The 25,939-nt window shown below is 48.6% G+C and overlaps 1 protein-coding gene across 1 annotated transcript in view; it reads left to right on the top strand.

The window, feature by feature from the left end:
- The window catches only part of PTP4A1 (protein tyrosine phosphatase 4A1), a 64,325-nt gene that overhangs the window by 25,473 nt on the left and 12,913 nt on the right, over positions 1-25,939 (top strand). The window contains exons 3-4 of the mRNA XM_033937156.1: positions 14,515-14,607; positions 23,246-23,376. Of these exons, the coding sequence (XP_033793047.1) occupies positions 14,515-14,607; positions 23,246-23,376 (224 nt within the window). The remainder of the gene's footprint in view (positions 1-14,514; positions 14,608-23,245; positions 23,377-25,939) is intronic.

Below are 25,939 nucleotides of genomic sequence, written 5' to 3'. Positions count from 1 at the left end.
GACTGCTTGCAGCTCCATCTGTCTCTTCTCATCTGCTCTGGGTACCGGCAGGATCTCCGAGAATGCTATCCTCTGCGTTCTGGTCTTCAGCTTCCTTCCTAGCGCCCGGAACTGGTCCTTCAGTACATCTCTGTTGTAGTTCCTGTTGCTCATATTGTTCGTTCGTTCCCACATGGATCACCACTGCCGTATCTTCTTGTTCCACGATGTCGATCCTGTCGATGCGGCTCACTATGTCTTCTACCTTGGCTTCTGGTAGGCAGGTCATCGTCTTCCTCCCGCTATGTGGCTGTTGATTTGTCTGTTGATGGAGTCCCCCATGATGATTGCTGTCTTCTCTTGATTCTCTAGCCACAGGTCCGTGTCCCTGGTGTACTCCTTCTCTCCAGCCGTAGATCCGTGTCCTCATCTTCCCTCATCTTGGCGTTGGCTCGCACCGGACTTGTCTTCTTGCGGGTTCCCTCCGCTGCCTCCAGATCCAGCTGCTGTGTTGTCCTGCTGGCGGTCCTCACTCTGTAGATATGTCCCGGCAGTTCCACTGTTGCTGGCGATTTTTCAGTCTCCCTGTATGCCTCCTCTATGAATTTCTCCAGCTCTCAGACCTCTTCTTTGATGGTTTCCTCTGGCATGATGTTCTCTGCATCCTTGTCCTTCTCCTCCTCCACTGCTCGAAGTGCCTCCAGTTCCAGTATTCTGCCCTCCAGGAGTATGACTTGTTTCTTCAAGCTCTCCAGTTCTCTGCATCGTGCACAAACGTAAGACTGCCTCCCAGAGGGAGGGTGATACATATGGCATATGGTGCAAAACACTGGGTAGCTCAGTGTATCCTTCAGTCCATCCCAGACCACCCTTCTTCAGGAAGCTCAAGCTCTGCTTCGTCTCCATGCCATCGAACCAGTTCCTTTGGAACAGCAGAACAGGGATTTTTACTCCTGTTACTTCCTTGTTCCGAAGAAGACTGGCGATCTGCAACCCATTCTGGATCTCAGGGCTCAATAAATTTTTAGTCAAAGAGAAATTTTTAATGTTGTCCCTAGCATCCCTTTATCCCCTTCGAGATCAGAACGACTGGTTATGCTCTCTGGATCTCAAGGAGGCCTACACTCATTTCCCATTCATCCAGTCTCCTGTCAATATCTCAGATTTCGGGTGGGGAATTTGCATTTTCAATAGAGTGCTGCCCTTTGGCCTGGCTTCCTCTCCCAGAGTGTTCACCGAGTGCCTGGTAGTGGTAGCAGCAGCTCTACGGAACCATGGTCTTCAGGTATTTCCCTACCTGGATGACTGGCTCAAAAATTCAACATCTCAGGGATTTATTGTAGTGACCCAACGGACTACGTGGTTCCTACAATGTTTGGGATTCGAAATCAACTTTCCCAAATCCAACTTCAGCCCTCTCAGAATCTACAATTCTTCAGAGCTGTTCTGGATACTATCCAACTCAGCGCATTCCTTCTGCAACAATGCCTGGAAGCTCTCCTTCAACTCTGTCATACAGTGTCTTCCTGCTCTTCCATCTCAGCAAGACACATGATGGTACTACTAGGTCACATGGCCTCCACAGTACACGTGACTCCTTTTGCCAGACTTCACTTCAGAATTCCTCAGTGGACCCTGGCATCTCAATGGATGCAGGTTTGCGACCCACTTTCTTGACTCATAAGTCACTCCTTCATTGAAGCGGTCTCTCCGTTGGTGGATGCTCTGCTCCAATCTCTCCAGAGGCTTGCTTTTTCAAACGCCCCCCCCCCCCCCCATCAGAAGGTCCTCACGACAGATTCTTTATCCTACGCTTGGACGCTCATCTTGATGGTGTCCGTACACAAGGCCACTGGACCAGTACGGCTCGTCAATGTCACATCAATCTGTTGGAACTCAGAGCGATTTTCAAGGCTCTCAACGCTTTTCAACATATTCACGACCAGATAGTCCTCATTCGGATGGACAACCAAGTCACCATGTATTATGTCAACAAACAGGGAGGGACGGGATCTTCCTCTCTTTGTCAAGAAGCTCTGAAGGTTTGGGACTGGGCAATCCGCCACAACACCTTCCTCAAAGTTGTCTACATCCAAGGGGCGAAAAATTGCTTGGCGGACAACTTGAGTGGTCTTCTGCAACCTCACGAATGGACACGCCATTCCTCGCCTCGTCATCACATTTTTTCACAGTGGGGAACGCCTTGGATCTCTTTGCAGCTCCCCACAACCACAAACTGCCTCGGTTCTCCTCCAGGATATATTCTCCTCATCGCCTCGAGGCAGATGCTTTTCTTCTGGAATGGAAGAATCTCTTCCTGTATGCATTCCCTCTCATTCTCAAGACTCTGGTCAAGTTGAATGATCATGCCACCATGATTCTTATTGCTCCTCAGTGGCTGGGACAACCTTGGTACTCCCTTCTACTTCAAGCGGAGCTTCCCAGTCTACTGCACAGAGTGTCATATGTACGACTACCTCCCCTCCGGGAGGCAGGCGTACATATGCAGTCGGTGTCAGGAACTGGAAAGCCTGAAGAATGAGGTCGGGAGACTGCAGGTCAAGGTCCAGGAGCTGGAGGGGCTCCGTGCTTTAGAAGAACCGTGCTGGGCAACTGAGGACCCCACCAGAGACAGCCACATTGAGGAGCAAGTTAGGGAGCTCAAGAAATTCATCGAGGAGGCCTGCAGGATGGTGGGGGTACAGGATCACCAGCAAGTCGGACTGGACCCAACTGATGAAAGACAGAATCCACCAGATGGAGGACGGAATCCACCAGACGCCGGGGGAGAAGGACTTTGTGGAATACCCGAGCAGAGAGAGGAGGCCAAGACCCACCAGAACTCTGAGGGAGAAGTAGAGGACCACACCAAAGATACAGACTTAAGACCAAAAAGGAAACTGAAGAAGGGGAAATCTGCAGTCATAGTGGGTGACTCAATCCTGAGAGAAGTTGACAGTCACGTAGCAGGAGGGAGAGAGGACCGGCTAGTGACATGTCTCCCAGGGGCAAGAACGAAGGACATCACTGACAGAATCGAGAGGATCCTGGAAGGAGCGGAGACAGAGGAGACAGCGGTGATAATCCACGTTGGAACAAACGACGTCAGCAGAAGAAATTACAGCAGGACTACACTAACCGAGCAGTTCCAGACCCTGGGAAGGAAGTTGAAGCTGAGGACACGGAAGATAGCTTTCTCAGAGATCCTGCCAGTACCGAGGGCAGATGTAAGGAGGCAGACCGAGCTGCAAGCCATAAACGCATGGCTGAGGAGATGGTGCGAAGAGGAAGGCTTCCACTTTGTAAGGAACTGGTCAACTTTTTGGGGTAAGAACAAGCTCTACAGGAAGGACGGACTGCACCTGAGCATGACAGGAACAAGAATGCTGGCAAATAACGTCAAGAGCACAATAGACAAGGCTTTAAACTGAGGAGAAGGGGAAAGCTGACAGTCTATCTGGTGTCGACGCTTCGGGAAGGAATATCAAAGGAAGATACTGAAAGGGAAAAATGCAAAGTAGGCCTCCAAGGCAAGCGGGAAAATTGCAAAAAAGGACTCAAAGACGAACTACAGGAGTTCAAGGAACAAGTGAAATTAGAGAGCGAAAAGAAGGAAAAACAGCAGGAACTAAAAGGACATGCAGAAATGAGGAAGACAGCTGAGGACAAAGAAATCACACCATGGGAAGGGGAAGAACAAAATGTGACTCAGGGGCTGGCACCCCAAGAAGGGGACGACAAGAGAATCAACCCACAAGGAAGAACAACAGGGAAAGTAAAAAACCAAAACTTAAATTGCTTGTACGCCAATGCAAGGAGTCTACGGACCAAAATGGGAGAGCTGGAAGTCATGGCCAACAAAGAGGACCTAGACATAATTGGAATCACAGAAACATGGTGGTCTGAGGACAACAAATGGGACGTAGTACTACCAGGTTATAAACTCTATAGGAAAGACAGGACATGTAAGAAGGGAGGAGGAATAGCGCTATACATAAAGGACTCCATTCACTCGACCAGGATGGATACGGCAACAAGGGCAGAAGGTTTGGAATCGCTATGGGTTAAGTTACCAGGAAGAAAGGGAGCCGACACAAAATTGGGACTTTATTATCGCCCACCTGGACAGCCAGAAACAAGTGACAATGACCTAGAAGCAGAATTGAGGCAGGAATGCAAAAGCGGAAGGGTGACGGTTATGGGAGACTTCAACCACCCTGGGATAGACTGGAGCATTGGACACTCCAGCAGCGCGAGGGAAACAAAGTTCCTGGAGGCTGTGAGGGATTGCTTCTTGGAGCAGCTGGTCCAGGAGCCGACACGAGGAGATACCACTCTTGACCTAATCCTCAACGGTCTAGGGGGCCCCGCAAATGAGGTGGTAGTAGTAGGGCCACTAGGAAACAGTGATCACAACATGATCCAGTACAAACTAGAAATGGGAACATCAAAAGTGAAGAGAACCACAGCGATGGCACTCAACTTCAGAAAAGGGAACTACAAAGCTATAAGGAAAATGGTGAGACATAAACTCAGAAACAGCTCACGGAAGATGGAGACCGTAGAGAAAGCCTGGTCCCTACTCAAGAACACGGTGCAAAAAGCACAAAACATGTACATCCCCAGGTTTAGGAAAGGGCGCAAACAGAATCAAACAAAAAACAAGGTGTGGATAACGAAGTGAAGAAGGCGATAAGCGACAAGAAATCATCATTCAGAAAATGGAAAAAGGACCAAACTGAGGAAAACCGGAAGGAACACAAAAAACACCAGAAAGAGTGCCACCGAGTGGTTAGGGAAGCAAAAAGAGAATACGAAGAGAAGCTGGCTGGGGAGGCGAGAAACTTCAAACCGTTCTTTAGGTACGTGAAGGGGAGGCAACCGGCAAGGGAGGAAGTGGGACCATTGGATGATGGAACCAGAAAGGGAGTGGTAAGAGAGGAAAAAGAGGTAGCAGACAGGTTAAACAAGTTTTTCTCGTCGGTCTTCACGAGCGAGGACACATCCAATGTACCAGAACCTGAGGAGATTATAAGTGGGGATCTAGATGAAAAGCTGGAGCGAATAGAAGTAAGCCATGAGGACGTCCTACGACAGATAGATAGATTAAAAAGCGACAAATCACCGGGCCCGGATGGAATCCACCCATGGGTACTAAAAGAACTGAGAAAGGAAATAGCGGAAACACTCCAGCAAATATGTAATCTATCATTGAAAACTGGGGAGATCCCGGAGGACTGGAAAATAGCAAATGTCACGCCTATCTTTAAGAAAGGATCAAGAGGAGACCTGGGAAACTACAGGCCGGTGAGCTTGACTTGCGGTTCCGGGTAAGATGATGGAAGCACTTATTAAGGACAGCATCTGCGAGCACATGGAAAAAAATGGGCAGCTGAGGGAGAGCCAACATGGCTTCTGCAAGGGAAGGTCTTGCCTCACAAACTTACTACATTTCTTTGAGGGAATAAACAGCCAGATAGACAAAGGGGAACCCATAGACATAATTTACCTCGACTTCCAAAAAGCTTTCGACAAGGTACCCCACGAACGGCTGCTTAGGAAGCTGTGGAACCACGGAGTGGAGGGGGATGTATACCGATGGATTAAACACTGGTTGGCGGGCAGAAAACAGAGGGTTGGAGTGAAGGGCAAATACTCAGACTGGCAACGGGTCACGAGCGGAGTTCCGCAGGGGTCGGTGTTGGGACCGCTCCTGTTCAATATATTTATAGACGATCTGGAGACAGGGACGAAATGTGAGGTTATCAAATTTGCAGATGACACCAAATTCTGCAGCAGGATTAGAACCACGGAAGACTGTGAAAACCTGCAAAGGGACCTAACGAAGCTGGAAGAGTGGGCCAAAAAGTGGCAGATGCGTTTTAATATAGAGAAATGCAAGGTCATGCATGTTGGGAAAAAGAACCCGATGTTCAGCTATACAATGGGGGGAACATTGCTAGATGTAAGTACCCTTGAAAGAGACCTGGGTGTGCTGGTGGATACAACAATGAAAGCATCAGCACAGTGCGCGACAGCCTCAAAGAAAGCAAACAGAATGCTGGGTATCATCAAGAAGGGTATCACGACCAGGACAAAGGAAGTCATCATGCCACTGTACCGTGCAATGGTGCGCCCGCATCTGGAGTACTGTGTCCAGTATTGGTCGCCGTACCTCAAGAAGGACATAGCATTGCTTGAGGGGGTCCAGAGAAGAGCGACGAAAATGGTAAGAGGTATGGAAAACCTTTCATATGCCGACAGGCTAGAACAGCTGGGGCTGTTCTCCCTGGAAAAGAGGAGACTTAGAGGAGACATGATACAAACTTTCAAGATCCTGAAAGGCATAGATAAGGTAGACAGGGACAGATTCTTCAGACTGTGGGGAACAACAAGTACAAGGGGGCACTCGGAGAAACTGAAAGGGGATAGGTTTAGAACCAATGCCAGGAAGTTCTTCTTCACCCAGAGAGTGGTGGACACATGGAACGCATCCCGGAGGTTGTGGTGGGGCAGAAGACACTACAGGGATTCAAAGAAGGTTTGGATAAATTCTTGAAGGAAAAGGGGATTGAAGGATACAGATAGAAGTAAGGATAGTTTTTTTTAGGGCAGGGAACACTTGACAGGTCATGGACCTGATGGGCCGCCGCGGGTGCGGACCGCTGGGTGCGATGGACCTCTGGTCTGATCCCGGTGGAGGCAACTTCTTATGTTCTTATGTTCTTAACTCAGCAGCAGGGAGTCATACCTTCTACCAGTTTTTCCATCTCTGCTTACACAATCGGGGATCTCTGCTTCATCCCAACCTGCAGTTTCTACACATGACAGCTTGGTACCTCTCAACATGACTCCTCTTCAGTTTTGTCAACTTGTCAGACATTTTAGAGGCTTCTAGGAAGCCTACCACTAGACAATGCTATCACCAAAAATGGACTACGTGGTGTTTCTCATAAGGAGCCTCAACATTCCTCCTTATCTTCTGTTTTGGATTACCTTTTGCACTTATCCACTTCTGGTCACAAATTTACATCGATCTGAGTCCATCTCAATGCAATTGCAGCTTTCCATCAGCCTATTGAAGGGAAACCCTTCTCTGCTCATCCGGTGGCTTCCAGATTCATGAAAGGACTTTTCAGTGTCAAACCTTCTCTCAAACCTCCTCCTGTGGTTTGGGACCTCAATGTTATTCTTGCTCAATTGATGAAGCCTCCATTTGAACCAATGTCTACAGCTCATCTGAAGTATCTCACTTGGAAAATGATGTTTCTTATTGCCCTCGCTTCTGCTCGAAGAGTCAGTGAGCTTCAAGCTTTAGTTGCTGATCCACCTTTCACTTGTCTTCCATCATGACAAGGTGATCCTCCGTACTCATCCTAAATTCCTCCCTAAGGTGGTATCGGAATTTCATCTCAACCAATACATTATTCTTCCAGTGTTTTCCAAAGCCTCATTTTCATTCTGGAGAAGTTGCTCTTCATACTCTGGACTGTAAACGTGCTTTGGCCTTCTATTTGGAACGCACCAAACCACACAACGCTCCTCAACATTTTTGTTTCTTTCGATCCGAACAAGTTGGGACATCCTATCTCTAAGCATACTATCTTCAACTGGATGGCTGCTTGTATTTCCTTCTGCTACGGCCGGACTGGATTACAACTACAGGGTAGAGTCGCAGCCCATAAAGTCAGAGCAATTGCAGTTTCAGTAGCTTTCCTCAGATCTACACCTATTGAGGAAATTTGCAAGCCTGCTACTTGGTCCTCAGTTCATACATTCACTTCTCACTATTGTCTGGATGTTTTCGCCAGATGGGATGGCCATTTTGGCCAGAGAGTATTACAAAACTTATTCTCCTAGCTTGGAGGTCACCCATATGTGAGAATAGGCTGCCTGCTTGTCCTGGGATAAAGCAGTTACTTACCGAACAGTTATCCAGGGACAGCAGGCAGCTATTCTCACAACCCAACCACCTCCCCTGGTTGGCTTCTCTGCTAGCTATCTGAACTGAGGAGACGCGCCCTGTGCTGGGCGGGAAGGCACTCACACATGTGCGGTGCAACTGACTTGAAACTTCTAGTTTCTTCAAGCAAGTCTGCTTGCGAGGCTTCCGCATCGAGGCTCAGTCGGTGACGTCACCAATATGTGAGAATAGCTGCCTGCTGTCCCTGATAACACCTGTTACGGTGGAAACGCCACCTTGGATTTGGTCCTAAATGTTATTACTGGTCAGGCAAAAGAAGTAGAAGTCGCGGTCCCACTTGGGATGAGCGATCACAACATTATCAACTTTAAATTTGACATCGGGAAGGAGAAACGTACCAAAACCTTAACCACGACCTTCAACTTTAAAAAAGGAAGATATGATAGCATGAGAGCCATGGTAAAAAAAAGGCTCAAGAAAAGGATGGATAAAATCAAAACGGTACATCAGGCATGGTCCCTACTGAAAAATACTATCACGGAAGCACAAAATCTCTACATTCCACAGATCACCAAAGGACGGAAAAATAAAGGCAAAGGAGAACTGGCATGGCTTACTAAAGAGGTGAAGGATGCCCTAAGAGAAAAAAAGAACTCCTTTAAAAAATGGAAACACACAAAAACAACAGTAGCTTGGAACAAACACAAAGATGATCAGAAGAAATGTCACAAGGCAGTGAGGGATGCCAAAAAGAACTATGAGGAGAAAATAGCGCAAGAGGCCAAGAATTTCAAGCCCTTCTTTAGATACGTAAAAGGAAAACCCCCTGCAAAAGAGGCGGTGGGACTGCTGCATGACCAGGGAAGAAAGGGTACATCAAGGAAGACAAACAAATTGCAGACAGACTAAATTCCTTCTTTGCATCTGTCTTTACAAAAGAGGACACCGCAACAATACCAGAAGCGGTGAAAATGTTCAAAGGAGTAATAGAGGACAGCCTCACCACAGTAGAAGTGGACTTAGGACCAGATCGACAATCTTAAGTGACAAATCCCCTGGACTGGATGGAATTCACCTGAGAGTCTTGAACTGAAGGTTGAAACAGGAGAGCTATTGCAAAAACTTGCCAACCTGTCAATTAGAACTGGACAGATACCGGACGACCGGAAGATAGCGAACATCATGCCAATTTTCAAAAAAGGATCAAGAGAACTGGGCAACTACAGACCTGCGAATCTTACATCTGTCCCTGGGAAGATGGTTGAAGCACTGATTAAAGATAGCATAGTCCGGCACTTGGATACACATGACCTGATGAGAGCCAGTCAACATGGCTTCAGGAAAGGGAAATCATGTTTGATGTATTTACTTCAATTTTTTGAGGTCGTGAACAAACAAATTGATAGTGGAGAACCAGTGGACATAATATACTTGGGACTTCCTGAAAGCGTTCGACTAGGTTCCACATGAGACTTCTCGGGAAACTACAAAGCCATGGAATAGAGGGAGAGATACTAAGATGGATAGGCAAATGGCTGGAGAACAGAAAGCAGAGAGTGGGCATAAATGGGAAGTTCTCAGACTGGGAGAAAGTGACTAGCGGTGTGCCCCAGGGCTCGGTACTTGGGCCCATCTTATTTAATACTTTCATCAATGACCTGGAAGAAGGAACATCCAGTGAGATCATCAAGTTTGCAGATGACACAAAGCTATGCTGGGCAATCAGATTGCAGAAGGATAGCAAGGAACTCCAGAGTGACGTGTCAGTTAGAGAAATGGGCGGAGAAATGGAAGATGAAGGATCTGGTGTACCGATAGGACCCTGAAGCTGTCGGCACAATGAGCGGCAAAGAAAGCAAATAGAATGTTAGATATGATAAAGAAAGGAATCGCGAGTAGATCAGAGAAAGTTATAATGCCGCTTTATAGAGCAATGGTCAGACCACACTTGGAATACTGTGTCCAACATTGGTCTCCCAACCTAAAGAAGGATATAAAACTGCAGGAGAGGATGCAGAGATCAACAAAGCTAATAAAAGGTATGGAGAACTTGGAATATGAGGAACGACTTAAGAGACTGGGATTGTTCTCCCTTGAAAAAAGGAGACTGCGAGGGGATATGATCGAGACTTTCAAAGTACTGAAAGGAATCGACAAAATAGAGCAGGAAAAAAAAATTATTTGCTAGAACTGTCCCGCTTGTAACCCCTGGCACATGAGTGTCAGCAGCTTTTGGGGCAGCCCAAGGTGGTTTTCTTGGTGGCACAAGTGATTTAAGTGCACCTCTTCCCAGTGAAGGAGATGTTATAAGTTATGTAGGACAACTGAGGTTCTCGGGAAACATTTTGAAAAGCCAATTTGGGCATCAGAGCTGTTGTGGCAATGTCTTGTCACACATGCCTATCTTGGCTGGGCATGCTAGAAGACTGATGCGGTGGAGCCTTCTCAACTGCTGGCTGGGACACTTTGTATAGCTGATGCCTTTTTATGACCTTTTCACAGTGCTGGCAAAGGTGTCGGTGTTCTCCTTTTGGCCCACCGACTTTAGTGATGCTGTCTTAAGAGGTAGTTACCGTATTTTCGCGGATATAACGCGCGCGTTATACGTGATTTTACGTACCGCGCATACCCCTCGCGCGTTATATGCCTGAGCGCGGTATACAAAAGTTTTTAAACATAGTTCCCGCCCGACGCCCGATTCACCCCCCCAGCAGGACCGCTCGCACCCCCACCCCGAACGACCGCTCGCACGCGCTCCCACCCGCACCCGCATCCACGATCGGAGCAAGAGGGAGCCCAAGCCCTCTTGCCCGGCCGACTCCCCGACGTCCGATACATCCCCCCCCCCCGGCAGGACCACTCGCACCCTCACCCCGAAGGACCGCCGACTCCCCAACAATATCGGGCCAGGAGGGAGCCCAAACCCTCCTGGCCACGGCGACCCCCTAACCCCACCCCGCACTACATTACGGGCAGGAGGGATCCCAGGCCCTCCTGCCCTCGACGCAAACCCCCTCCCCCCAACGACCGCCCCCCCCAAGAACCTCCGCCCGTCCCCCAGCCGACCCGCGACCCCCCTGGCCGACCCCCACGACACCCCCACCCGCCTTCCCCGTACCTTTGTGTAGTTGGGCCAGAAGGGAGCCCAAACCCTCCTGGCCACGGCGCCCCCCTAACCCCCCCCCGCACTACATTACGGGCAGGAGGGATCCCAGGCCCTCCTGCCCTCGACGCAAACCCCCCCCCCCCCCAGCCGACCCGCGACCCCCCTGGCCGACCCCCACGACCCCCCCACTCCCCTTCCCCGTACCTTTGGAAGTTGGCCGGACAGACGGGAGCCAAACCCGCCTGTCCGGCAGGCAGCCAACGAAGGAATGAGGCCGGATTGGCCCATCCGTCCTAAAGCTCCGCCTACTGGTGGGGCCTAAGGCGCGTGGGCCAATCAGAATAGGCCCTGGAGCCTTAGGTCCCACCTGGGGGCGCGGCCTGAGACACATGGTCCGACCATGTGTCTCAGGCCGCGCCCCCAGGTGGGACCTAAGGCTCCAGGGCCTATTCTGATTGGCCCACGCGCCTTAGGCCCCACCAGTAGGCGGAGCTTTAGGACGGATGGGCCAATCCGGCCTCATTCCTTCGTTGGCTGCCTGCCGGACAGGCGGGTTTGGCTCCCGTCTGTCCGGCCAACTTCCAAAGGTACGGGGAAGGGGGGTGGGGGGGTCGTGGGGGTCGGCCAGGGGGGTCGCGGGTCGGCTGGGGGGGAGGGGGGTTTGCGTCGAGGGCAGGAGGGCCTGGGATCCCTCCTGCCCGTAATGTAGTGCGGGGTGGGGTTAGGGGGTCGCCGTGGCCAGGAGGGTTTGGGCTCCCTTCTGGCCCAACTACACAAAGGTACGGGGAAGGCGGGTGGGGGTGTCGTGGGGGTCGGCCAGGGGGGTCGCGGGTCGGCTGGGGGACGGGCGGAGGTTCTTGGGGGGGGGGCGGTCGTTGGGGGGAGGGGGTTTGCGTCGAGGGCAGGAGGGCCTGGGATCCCTCCTGCCCGTAATGTAGTGCGGGGTGGGGTTAGGGGGTCGCCGTGGCCAGGAGGGTTTGGGCTCCCTCCTGGCCCGATATTGTTGGGGAGTCGGCGGTCCTTCGGGGTGAGGGTGCGAGTGGTCCTGCCGGGGGGGGGGATGTATCGGACGTCGGGGGGGGGCATCAGGCTTTCAGGGGGGGGACAGACCTTCAAGGGGGGACAGGACTTCAAGGGAGGACAGTGCACGGAAAGTCAGGGGGGGTGAACGGGGAGGCGGGACAGCGCACGGAAAGTCAGGGCAGTGCACGGAAGTCAGGGGGGGTGAACGGAGAGTCGGGACAGCGCACGGAAAGTCAGGGCGGGCGAAAGGAGAGTCGGGCAGCATGCGCGTTATATGCCTGAGCGCGGTATAGAAAAGTTTTTGTACATATCATCGTGATTTCTGCGCGCTATACCCCTGTGCGCGTTTTACAATGGTGCGCGTTATATCCGCGAAAATACGGTAATTGTTTGGCACAGGCCTGGAGGTCCTTTTGGATTCGGTAATGGACTGTCGCCCAAAGTCCCTGCCTGATAGACCCAGGCCGTCCAGGGGTTTTGGGCATTCTAATTTTCATGGCTCCGGACGCTCCAGACAGTATGCACATTCCATGTTGCAGAGCTTTTCCCAGAGCTCCCGAGGTAGGTATGCGAGCTATAGGCTTTCCCAACCTTCCACTGTCCGTCCTGCACAACCTACCAAAAATATACAATGACGCCAGGACACCAAATGCCCTTCTGAGGATAGGGGGCTGTCTCTTGGAGATTCTGCTGGCCTGGATGCGCATTACAGCAGATTGGTTTGTGGATTCTCTCTGGATGACCAGACAAAACACTCAAGAGTTCAGGCTACTGTTCAGTGCTTGCTGGATATTCAAGCTATAGAGTCAGTGTCGAGCGACCGCTCAGGTTCAGGCAGAAACTCTATACTTTTAGCGTGCCATAGAACGGCCCCAATTGGAGTCCTATTCTAGATCTTCAGCATATGAATGCGGCTCTCAAACTTCCCTGCTTCTGAATGGAGACAGTGTGATCGGTCATTGCAGCAGTGGCTCCAGGGGACTTTCTGGCCTCTTTGGATCTTATGAAGGCATGCTTGCACATTCCCATATTTCCATCCCACCACAGGTTTCTGTGATTTCATGTTCTGGAGCAGCTTTACCAGTTCTCGGCCCTGCCCTTTGGGCTGGCAATGGTGCCTCCGACCGATGTTGGTGGTGGTAGCTTACATGAGGAATATGGGTCTGCAAGTTCAACCTTAGCTAGATGACTGGTGGATCAGAACTCCCTCGTTGACTGAGGGATGTTGTACAGAGGAGCAGGTGTTTCAGGTACTGGAGGACTTGGGCTGGATTGTTATCCTCGGAATGAGTCCTCTGCAGCCTACACAGTCATTGGCATGCTTGGGAGTCCTTGTCGGTACAGCTGTGGGCCGTATCTGTCTGCCCAAGACTCGCGGACATAATTTGTTTACAGATTTTTGTGCTTTTGGAGCAGCCGGCTACTTCAGTGTGGGATTATTTTCAAGTTCTAGGCTTCGTGGTTGCCACACTGGATGTAGTTTCTTAGGTGAGGGTGCACATGCATCTTCTTCAGGTTGCTTAGTGTCTCGCTGGGCACCACACCAAAATGCCTTACAGCTCTGTCTGCCGTGGCCTCTATAGACTGTAGCAAGCATGGACTGGTTTATTCGCCCACAATCACTCTGCAGGGACGTTCTGCTTCTTATTGTTTCCTGAATCGGGGTGAGAACAGATGCCAGCCTTCAGAGCTGGGGAGCTCATTGCAATCGTTGTCCTGATCAGAGGTTAGACACTCGCAGAGAAAGTAGTCCATCTGCCCAGTGGTGCTCGGGCCCATTTGGCTCAGATGAGGTTTCAGACACAGAGAAAGTTATCCATCAACCAACAAGCTCTGGGCCATTCATCTGGCCTTGATGTTTGCTAAAGACCTTGGAGGGCCAAGCGGTTAATTCGACGGCAATAGCCTGTCAGTTGCCAGGGAGAGCCCAAGAGCACTCCTTTGGCTCAGGAAGCCTTCTTCTTTTTCTTGGGCGGAACATCTTCAGGCACAGACAGCGCATGTGGCAAGAGTGGACAACGAGGAAGCAGACCTCAGCGTACGGTCTCTGAATCTGGGCAAGTGGATCCTGTTCCCACAGGCATTTCAGATTATTGTGGTATGCTGGGGAAGTTTCCATGCTGATCTCATGGCCATTTCACGATTCCAGAAGTGCTTCTCTTCCGTCGATGATCCAAGCCTGTAAGTGGAGGGATAGATGCACTGATGCAGTGCTTGCAATAGCTTTCTCCTGTCTGTTTTTACTCCTGGGCATAGGTGTAGTTACCAAGATCTGTTTTTCCTTGACTACATCTGCTTAAAGGCTAGCCTAATGGTTAGGTCATTCCTGATCTGGTCACTGTAGCGTTTGTGTACTGAGAAAAAATTAGAATTGAAAATCTTAACTTGAATCACTAACCTGGTACATCATATGTGAGAATCTTTACATTTATAATTTACTGCTGTTTTAGAAGTCTAATGTTTTGTAACTGTCTCCTTTTAGGAACTTAAGAAATATGGTGTTACCACAGTGGTAAGAGTATGTGAAGCTACTTATGACACTGCACTAGTGGAAAAAGAAGGCATTCAGGTTTTGGTGAGTAGTTCCGTGTTCAAAGCTTGCATACACAATTTTGAGGAAACAAATCATATTTAGCAAGTAGTTTTTTATTGTAAAAGATAGGTGGCAGACTTATTGACCACAAACTTCCTAAATCCACCTGCTTTGTCATATTATGCATCTAGAATGCACAGAAAGGCAGGTCATAAAACCTGAAGTGCCTTGGACTAACTCAATACCATTCTTAAAATTGTTTTCAACATCCCTTTAGTACACACAAGTTGTAATTGTTTATCACTTAATGTGCCTTTAACTTGCATTTTGGAAAAGTATCCAAATCTAAAATCCAGATACAGTATAGAATGTTTACTAGTATATAGATGCTGCTTTCTAAAGCATGTGTGGTGGATTGATGGTTCTAGTATAGTGTTTCTTTAGGTCACAACAAACTGAATTTAAATGTGAGAAATGTGTATATTAGGAAGCCTTCATATCTGGATATATTAATATTGTAATTGCAGATAACTAGTTAAATGGTTATAAGTTATTTATATCTGCATAAATCTTAAAAGATCAAACAAAAGATGTTCAATCTTTTATAATCTTATAAGAACATAAGAAGTTGCCTCCGCTGAGGCAGACCAGAGGTCCATCTCGCCCAGCAGTCCGCTCCCACGGCGGCGGCCCATCAGGCCCATTGCCTGAGCAATGGTCCCAGACTGCTCCGGCCTATCACAGCCTCCGGAAGCGCGTTCCATGTATCCACCACCCTCTGGGTGAAAAAGAACTTTCTGGCATTTGTTCTAAACCTGTCCCCTTTTAATTTCTCCGAGTGCCCCCTTGTACTTGTGGTTCCCCATAATCTGAAAAATCTGTCCCTGTCTACCTTTTCTATACCCTTCAGGATCTTGAAGGTTTCTATCATGTCTCCTCTAAGTCTCTGCTTTTCCAGGGAGAACAGCCCCAGCTTTTTCAGTCTGTCAGTATATGAGAGGTTTTCCATTCCCCTTATCAGTTTAGTTGCTCTTCTCTGGACTCCCTCAAGTACCGCCATGTCCTTGAGGTACGGCGACCAGTACTGGACACAGTACTCCAGATGCGGGCGCACTGTGCCGACGCCTTCAAAGTTGTGTACCATCACTCCCAGGTCTCTTTCAAGGTTACTTACCCCTAGCAGTGATCCCCCCATTTTGTAGCTGAACATCGGGTTCTTTTTCCCTACATGCATGACCTTGCATTTCCCTACGTTAAAGCTCATTTGCCACTTTTTGGCCCATTCTTCTAGTGTCGTTAGGTCCCTTAGTTTCAGATCAGTGTTGGCCATTGATTGAATTATGGCGGTGATATTTTGTTGCTGTTTTTCGGGTCTTGCCGCATCTGGGTAGGTAGAATTGACATTTCAGCCATTGTGCTGTGGCTTTCTTTAGGGCAGTGTCTCAAAAACTTTCTCGAGCAAGTACAGGTAGTGGCCACGGCTTGAGGCAACCAGAAGTGCGTGGACGTTGCTGTGATGACATCACACAGACATCCACCCATGTGCAGAGGTCCTCCAGATGGGCCCTGAGATACCAGGGGGTGCCAACAGGGAAGAGGGCTGGAGAGAAGGAGAGGCACTGGCGCCAACTGTTGCCTACAGTAGTGTTTCTCAACTACTTCAAGCTAAGTACCCCCTAAGTCTAACAAATATCAACTGAGTACCCCAACCACAGACTTCCCTAAGCCCACCCAAGCTCTGCCCCGGATCCCATCCTCTTTACTAATTGTAATATTTTCCATTCATTTTTCATATACACAGCAGATATAAATTCTCAAAACTGACATTTCAGTCACTATATTGAAAATAAAATCATTTTACCTCTGCAGGCTGCTGCAATTAGCTTTAAAGGTGAGACTGGGAGGCCAGGGAGGAAGCCAGAGGATGCTAGACAGAAGGGGGAAATATGCAGGCTTTTGACGAATTGGGCAGCACGGGTGCTGCACCGCGTAGGGAAGTCAGCTGGCTGATGCCTCTCTTCCTCCTCAGTGTGCCTCAGCACACGGTTTGAGATACACTGCTTTAGGGTATTTTGTGAGGTCTGCAGTTGGTTTGTTAGTCATGAATTTGAGGGAAAAGTTCATTGATCACAAATTTGAAATGTGATGGGAAAGTTTGTTGGCCACAGATTAGAAATCTGGCAGGGAATTTGAGTTTTGGCAGGGATGTCTGTTGGACTCAGTTAAACTCTGGCAGGAAAGTCTGGTCACATTTCTTGAATTCTGACATACAAAAAAGGGGGTGGAAATGTTTAGATGACGGGATAAAGTGTTTGTCCTTTTTACATGGAATTTCTTATGGATGAGTCGTCGTCATACTTTGTTTATGGAGAGCCTTTTATCTCCATTGAAGCTATTGTGGATATCTTGCTATCTCTATTGCCTTTTTGATTCTTCTCTGCCACCAGCAGTCTTCTTTCGCCAGGATTTAATCATATGACCAGTTTCCCTGACAATTTAAAATTGGGCACGACGGATATTCTTGCCAAAATTAAAATTCATGACCAAGAGACCTCCCTGTTTTTGATAATCAGGTCAGTGAACCTACTTTCCTTAGCAACAACAGCAGATGAATCCAGAGACCAATGGGATAGCACACATCTATCAGCAGGCGGAGATAGAGAAACTGATTAACAGGTGGTCTTTTTGGCTGGCACTCCTCCTGTATCTTCAGTATGCTCTATCTCCCAGCAGGTGATGGTCGCTATTCAACTAGCTCCTGAATTCTGGCTGTTACTGGAAAATTATTTTCTCTTGTTGCAGTTTCTCTTCAGTGAGACTGCCATTTTATTTCTCTTGTTGAGACAGGGGTGTCCGGCTGAACGGTGCCATCATGGGGGGTTACACCTGGCCCCCCCCCCCAGGTCCCTGCCTCACCCTCATAGAAACATAGAAATTGACAGCAGATAAGGGCCACGGCCCATCTAGTCTGCCCACCCTAATGTCCCTCCCCTACCTTCGCCCTGTGAATAGATCCCATGTGACGATCCCATTTGGCCTTAAAATCAGGCACGCTGCTGGCCTCGATCACATGCAGTGGAAGACTATTCCAGCGATCAACCACCCTTTCTGTGAAAAAGGAATTTCCTGGTGTCAGCTCAGTTTCCCTCCCCTAATTTTCCACGGATGCCCTCTTGTTGTCGTGGGACCCTTGAAAAGGAAGATATCTTCCTCCGCCTCTATGCGGCCCGTGAGATACTTGAACGTCTCGATCATGTCCCCCCTCTCTCTGCGCTCCTCAAGTGAGTATAGCTGCAATTTGTCTAGCCGTTCCTCGTATGGGAGATCCTTGAGTCCCGAGACCATCCGGGTGGCCATTCTCTGAACCGACTCCAGTCTCAGCACATCCTTGCGATAATGCGGCCTCCAGAATTGCACACAGTATTCCAGATGGGGCCTCACCATGGATCTATACAATGGCATAATGACTTCCGGCTTACGGCTGACGAAACCCCTACGTATGCAACCTATGACTTGTCTTGTTTTGGATGAAGCTTGCTCCACTTGATTGGCAGCCTTCATGTCCTCGCTGACAATCGCCCCTAAGTCGTGTTCTGCTACCGTTTTTGTAAGGATCTCGCCATTAAGGGTATAAGTCTTGCATGGATTTTGGCTGCCCAGGTGCATAACTTTGCATTTTTTGGCATTGAAGCTGAGTTGCCAGGACCTAGACCAGCACTCCAGTAGGAGTAGGTCGTGCATCATTTTGGGCATTGAAACATCATCTATTGTGCATTTGCCCACTACATTACTTAGTTTGGCGTCATCGGCGAATAATGTTATTTTACCCCGAAGCCCTTCTGCCAAGTCCCTTATAAAGATGTTGAATAGGATTGGGCCCAAGACCGAGCCCTGTGGCACTCCACTGATCACCTCAGTCATTTCAGAGGGTGTGCCATTCACCACCACCCTTTGAAGCCTACCTCCAAGCCAGTTCCCAACCCATTTCGTTAATGTGTCACCTAATCCTATAGAACTCATCTTGCTCAGCAACCTGCGGTGTGGTACGCTATCGAATGCTTTGCTAAAGTCCAGGTACACGATGTCCAGGGACTCCCCAATATCTAGCTTCCCCGTCACCCAGTCAAAGAAGCTGATCAGGTTGGATTGGCACGATTTCCCTTTAGTAAATCCATGTTGACGGGGATCCCGTAGATTCTCCTCATCCAGGATCTTATCCAATTGGTGTTTGATTAGAGTTTCCATTAGTTTGCTCACTATCTGTTAGACTCACTGGTCTGTAGTTTGCTGTCCCCATCTTGGAGCCTCTCTTGTGGAGTGGAATGACGTTAGTCGTCCGGGACGCTGCCTTTCCTAAGGGAGAGGTTGAAGAGCTTGGACAGTGGCTCCGCCAGGACATCACACAGCTCCCTTAGCACCCTGGGGTGTAGGTTTTCGGGCCCCATTGCCTTGGTAACCTTGAGCCTTGATAGCTCACTGTAGACTGCTGGGAGTAAACTCGAAGTTACTAAACGGGTCAACTGAGTCAACCCTTGTCTGTAGCTGAGGGCCAAGCCCCGGCACTTCTCGGGTGAAGACTGAGCAGAAGTATTCATTTAATAGTTGGGCTTTTTCCGAATCCTTTTCCACATAGACTCCGTCTTGTTTCCTAAGATGCAATAGAGCCTGCATCCAGACAAAAGGTGGGAGGAGGTAGACTAGGGCAAATACTTTTAAGGCTAGCACAAATACTTTAAAGAAAAATAGTTATTAGAAGGGCCACCGATTTTAAATATCTAGTTTCCATCTAGTTTCCACCAAGGCTGGCAGTAAACAGATTAACAGTTTTGAAAAGTTAGTCTACTGTGTGCACAGGTTCAGATTAAGAAAAAAATCAAATGGTTCTAGAACTTATACAAGCACTCCACCAGTGAGAGAAAGCAGTAAGAGGCTTAGGTGTAGTGTTCCAGGATTCTCTGCTAGCCAACAGAATACTGAATTTACAATTTTTGACACTTTACATAAAATGTCAGCAGTACATACCTTTGGAGCATCTAAACTACTATCAAGATATCTCAAATGGCCTGCTAAAGAGAAGAAAATAAACGGTACATTCCACTTTTGATAGTCTCTTGCACATAGAAGTGTTTATGGCCATGCATAGGCAAGCATGGCTTAGAATCTCTGACCTCAGTGCCATTGTACAAGATTGCCTTTCTAATATTCTCTGATTAGGAGATATTTGGAGACTGTATAGTGATCACCAGATCCAAAGCAGCACATTGTTTAACATCTGGCGCTCCTTAACCTCTAAAAATTACTCATCTATTCTCCCCTCCTCTACAGCAGCGGACGACCTAGCAAAATTCATCAACGAAAAAGTTGCTACTATAAGAAGCTCTTTTCCATCAGCAGTCACTTACAATTTTCTGTTGCCCAGCGACACTAACCCTATCACAGTAGACAGATCCTGGTCAGTCTTTGAGCATGTATCCAAAGCCCAGGTCTCTAAACTGCTACAAATTAAGATCCTGCAAATGTGCCCTGTCCCCTATTCAACATTTATATGTCATCTTTGAAATTCTTCCATCTGTCTCCCTTTGAAGCTCTATTTACATATGCAGATGACATCCTTGTTCTTCTCGAGAGATTCAAACCTCACCGAAAATATAACAGCTTGCATAACGAAACTCCAATCCTGGGCCCTCTCTTTACAAATGAAACTGAATGAGTCCAAAACAAAACTACTCTGGCTTGGCCCATCAGAAAGTCCTCACGACCGACTCGTCGACCTATGCTTGAGGGGCTCATCTGGACGGCCTCCGCACCCAAGGTCACTGGACCAGCACGGACTGCCAGTGCCACATCAATCTCCTAGAACTCCTTCGCGACCAGGTGGTCCTCATTCGCACAGACAACCAGGTCGCCATGTAGTATGTGAACAAGCAGGGAGGCACGGGATCGGCCTCCCTATGCCAGGAAGCTCTGAATGTGTGGGATTGGGCGATTCGCAACAACACCTTCCTCAGAGCGGTCTACATTCAGGGGTGGACAATGCCTTAGCAGATAGCTTGAGCCGCCTTCTACAACCTCACGAGTGGACCCTCAACTCCACGCCCCTCCATCACATCTTCTCCCTGTGGGGAAAGCCTCAGATAGACCTCTTTGCAGCTCCCCACAACTTCAAACTGCCTCACTTTTGCTCCAGGATCTACTCCCCTCAGCGCTTCGAGGCAGATGCATTCCTCCTGGACTGGACAAATCGCTTTCTATATGCGTTTCCCCCATTCCCTCTCATCCAAAAGACCTTGGTCAAGCTGAAGTCAGACCATGCCACCATGATCCTGATTGCTCCACGGTGGCCCAGACAACCTTGGTACTCCCTTCTACTTCAACTCAGCAGCAGGGAGCCATACCCTCTACCAGTTTTTCCATCTCTGCTTATGCAGCATCAGGGATCTCTCCTTCACCCCATCCTGCAGTCTCTACACCTGACAGCTTGGTTCCTCTCAATGTAACCCCTCTGCAGTTTTCCCAACCTATGAGGGATGTCTTGGAAGCTTCAAAGAAGCCTACTACCAGACAATGCTATTACCAGAAATAGACTAGATTCTCTATTTGGTTTGTTTCTCAGCGCCAGGAGCCTCAACACTCCTCCTTGCCTTCAGTTCTGGACTACCTTTTGCACCTGTCCCAGTCTGGCCTCAAATCTTCCTCCATACAAGTCCATCTCGGTGCAATTGCTGCTTTCCACCAGCCTCTTCAAGGGAAACCTCTCTCCGCCCATCCTGTGGTTTCCAGATTCATGAAAGGACTTTTCCATGTCAACCCTTCCCTCAAACCGCCTCCAATGGTTTGGGACCTCAATGTTGCTCTTTCACAGCTTATGAAACCTCCATTTGAACCTCTTCACAAGGCTCACCTGAAGTATTTCACTTGGAAGGTGGTGTTTCTCATTGGCCTCACTTCTGCTTGATGAGTCAGTGAGCTCCAAGCCTTGGTAGCGGACCCACCTTTTACAGTCTTCCATCATGACAAGGTGGTTCTCCGCACCCATCTGAAATTTCTCCCAAAAGTGGTCTCAGAATTTCATCTTAACCAATCCATCGTTCTGCCAGTATTCTTTCCGAAGCCACACTCACCCTGGAGAATCTGCTCTTCATACTCTGGACTGTAAGCGTGCTTTGGCTTTCTACCTAGAACGCACCAAACCTCACATAACTGCTCCTCAACTTTTCATCTCCTTCAATCCGAACAAGTTGGGACGCCCCGTTTCCAAGCGCACCATGTCCAACTGGATGGGGCTTGCATCTCATTCTGCTATGCCCAGGCTGGATTACCCCTTGACAAAAAAATCACAACCCATAATGTCAGAGCTATGGCAGCTTCTGTAGCTTTCCTCAGATCGACACCGATTGAGGAGATTTGTAAAGCTGCCACTTGGTCCTTGGTTCATACCTTCACTTCTCACTATTGCCTGGATACTTTCTCCAGACGGGATGGACAGTTTGGCCAAACAGTATTACAAAATTTATTCTCCTAAGTGCCAACTCTCCCACCATCCCACTATGGTTAGCTTGGAGGTCACCCATTAGTGAGAATACCTGCCTGCTTGTCCTGGCATAAAGCAATGTTACTTACCGTAACAGTTGTTATCCAGGGACAGCAGGCAGCTATTCTCACGACCCACCCACCTCCCCTGGGTTGGCTTCTCTGCTGGCTATCTGAACTGAGGCGATGCGCCCTGGTCTGGGCGGGAAGGCACTCACACACGCGCGGTGCGGGCAACTTGAAACTTCACCCATTAGTGAGAATAGCTGCCTGCTGTCCCTGGATAACAACTGTTACGGTAAATAACATTGCTTTATCTGCAGTTTCTTTGACTTTTGAAAAGCAGCCATCTGGGCTCCAATTTATACCTTCACATAGGATAGTCTGGCCTAGCAGTTTAAATTTTATTCTCCCTTAGATGCCAACTTATCCCTTTTAGTTTCACTAGGTCCATGGTAGTGGTCTATAAACTTCTGAGGCATGATCCTGGCATACGAAGTCCCATATGTGAGAATGCCATCTGCTTGTCCAAACAGTTGGATAAAACAGTTACTCATCTAAGGATAGCAAGCAGATATTCTCACAACCAACCCCACCTCCACTTGGCTGCTTAGCTTTCTTATTGAACCGATGGTCTTGCAAGCTGGTGTTGGGTGGGAAGGCACTAGAATATGCATGTATGAGCAGTCTTAAATATTTAAAGTGATGGGTATATTTTATGCTGGATTTCTGGATGATGTCGTCCATATGTGAGAATATTTTACCTGCTGTCCTTGATTCAATACCTGATGCAGGTGAGCAGCTTTGGCCTAATTAATTGATACCTAGAGCATATTTGTTAAAGGTGGTGGTTCCCACACACCTAATAGGGAAAGTTGACTATTTTCTGGTGTTTGTAGATCCATGCAACTACCCTTTAGATAAAGCATTTTATAAGATTTAACCTATTTAACCTTGAGTTTAAGGTTGCATATAAGGTTTGCATTCATGTATTTTACAGCAACTGTCCACTGTTTGGGGGAGCCATGTGCCAAGGGTTGTTTTTTGTAGTTAGAGACCTTAAATCTGGGCTTTTAAGTGTCACTTTTGCATAATGAGACTGCTATGAAACTACTTTTTACATACAACAAGGGTTTGTTATATATTCTAGGATTGGCCATTTGATGATGGTGCACCACCATCCAACCAAATTGTTGATGACTGGCTTAACCTTCTAAAAACTAAGTTTCGTGAGGAGCCTGGCTGTTGTATTGCTGTCCACTGTGTTGCAGGTCTTGGAAGGTAAGTTGTATTTCTTTCCCTTTTCAGTGCCTCTTCAGGTCTAAGACTATAAAAAGGAATATTAGCACATCAGTGCAGAAGTTCTCTGTAGACTAATACCTTTTAGTTTGAATGATTAGTGCTGTGGTTGCCTGACTTAGGAAGCTTTGAGGGTTTTTTATTTTATTTTTTGTAGATTTACTTGGTTGATGTAAATTGATAAATGTACATATATGGAGCTTTTGAGTCTTTAATTGCTATTTCTTTAGTAAACTGTCCAGAATGGTATAGATCTTACATATGGGTAATATCTCATGACCAACAGGTGGAGACTGAGACAAAACTTTGGAATAATAGGTGACTCTCCCTATATATCTGTCTTCTCTCAGTCTCCAGCAGGTGTGAGTGAGTTGTACCTATGTTCCTTGGTTAGGGCTGTTGGAATTTGTTTAGGGCTCCTAGTCCCCATTTTTGTGCCGGACTGGGCTTTGGGCCCTGTTTAGGGGGTCTGTCCCACCTGTTGAGGCTCGTGCTGGGTCCTTCCCCCCCCTTTCTTCACCTCCCCAGCACTTTTGTAGAGGTGCCTCAGCAGTAAGCCTTGCCCCCATTTCAGGTAAGGCATACTGCTTAGAAAGCCAGTGGATTCTGTTTATAGAACAAAAATCCTGAGGCAGTACAGGTCAAAAAGGCTGCTTTCCCTTTAAATTTTATGTACTTTACCATATTTTTTTTACTAACACACTACTACTTTTAGCTAGGTCGTATACGGAGCAATGAGCATTTTACAAGGGAAAAAGTGCTCACTGTGCTCCAGATGCGAGGCACTCTTGGCCGGATGTGAAAGCATTGTACAGGCTGGTGCAGTGGGGGATCATTGTCGGCATCAGGTGCCGGCAGCCAGGGAATCCCACCGCAAGTGCCTTGCGAGTCGGCAGCTGGCAGCGGGAAGCCTGAGCTTCCCTCACTGGCCATGGAGGGATTTCCTTAGCTGTCGAGTCAGGGTAAAAAGGATTCCCTTACTGCAACTGCCAGTTTGCCTGCTTTAGCGGCTGGGGTGGTTCAGGCTTCCCAGCTGCTACAGGCCGTGGAGGGGTTATTTTCGGCATAATCTTTGCCATTTTTGGCGGGAAGCCCTCCATCTTGTTTGCAGCCTCAGGTGACCTTCCCCCTGTCTTGGAAAAACAGGGACAAGTTTCAGCCGGGTCCCCCATGGGGCCACCAGGGATTTTTTTTTCCCGATTTGCTTTATGCAAAGCACATTTTCAGTCGGCTGTAGGTGCTGCTTTTGCCAGGGGGGTTCCCCCCTCCTTATTCCTCCGCCATATCCCCTGCGGTTCTACCCCCCTCTATGCCTTTAGTGCTCTCGCATCCAAGCGCCCACGGGTGGTCTGGGACAAAGACTTGTTTTCTGAGGAGCATTTTGACCTGGATGAGGACCTGAACCCTTGAGGAGACTTCCAGGATCCTTTCAAGGGGACTGCTGCTGGTATCGGGGCTTCTGCACTTCCGTCTACTGGCGAGGAGCCGTCCATGGTGCATCTTTGTCAGAGGGATGAGCTCCCAGATCTGATTCAATAGGTCTCCTCGGTGTTGCGATTTGAGGAGGCTTCACAGGAGACCCCAAATGTGGGGGGACTTCTTAAGGGGATCCAATCTGCATCCTGCTCTTTTCCTATGCATCAGGATATTGGGATATTGTCCTGGCGGAGTGGAATACGCTGGAGGTGCCTTTTCAGTTTGTGCACTCCATGGCTCGTTTGTATCCCATCCCAGAGGGGGATAGGGCTGCCTTTAAGTCACCAGTGGTGGACGTAGTGGTCTTGACTATTGCTAAGTGGCATACAGTGCCCGTAGAGGAGCATAAGTTGGAGACCCTTCTTAAACAGAATTTTGATGTCTGCCTTGGGGGTCCAGACAGCTATTTGGGGGGGGGGGATGGTGGCTCGAGCAGTGCTTCAGTGGGCTGAGCATGTCCTTGACTGGTCCTTGGTAGATCAAGAGATGGCAAAGATTGAGATGGCTGTCACTTTTTTTTTTTTTTTTTCTTATACCCTTTATGACTTGTTGTGGATGTCTGCCAGATCAATGTCTTTTGATGTGGCCGTGCATCATACCTTGTGGCTTCGTGCTTGGTTGGTGGATGTAGCATCCAAGACTAAATTCACTAAATTTCCTTTACGTGGGGGGGGGGGGGGGGTCTTTTTTTTTTTTTGTTTGGAGAGGATTTGAATAAGTTTAGACTCTAATGGACTCTAAAGTGCCCCGCCTGCCTGAAGACGTTCACACCTGGCTGTTAGAGGTGGCACTGTTTGGGGGCGTCTGCGGGAGTTCTGCAGATACCGCCCTGGGCAAGGGGCTGCTTCCTTCCCGACCTCTGGGTTTTTCCCGGGGTTGTTTCTTTCAATGCATGCAGTTCTTTTGGGGGGCTGGGAATCCCTCTGCCGGTTTTTCTGCTGCCCATCCTGCCAAATGACTCCTTGCTGGCACCCCCTTTGGTTTCAGTGGGTGCCAGGCTGCGCGAGCTTTTCCCCAAAGTGGGTGGAGATCACGTCCCAACAATGGGTCCTGGAGGTGATTCAGGACA

Source organism: Geotrypetes seraphini, chromosome 3, assembly GCF_902459505.1.
Source record: "Geotrypetes seraphini chromosome 3, aGeoSer1.1, whole genome shotgun sequence".
NCBI lineage: Eukaryota > Metazoa > Chordata > Amphibia > Gymnophiona > Dermophiidae > Geotrypetes > Geotrypetes seraphini.
The sequence above is the reverse complement of the archived record's forward strand: the minus strand, read 5'-3'. Positions and strand labels throughout refer to the sequence as shown.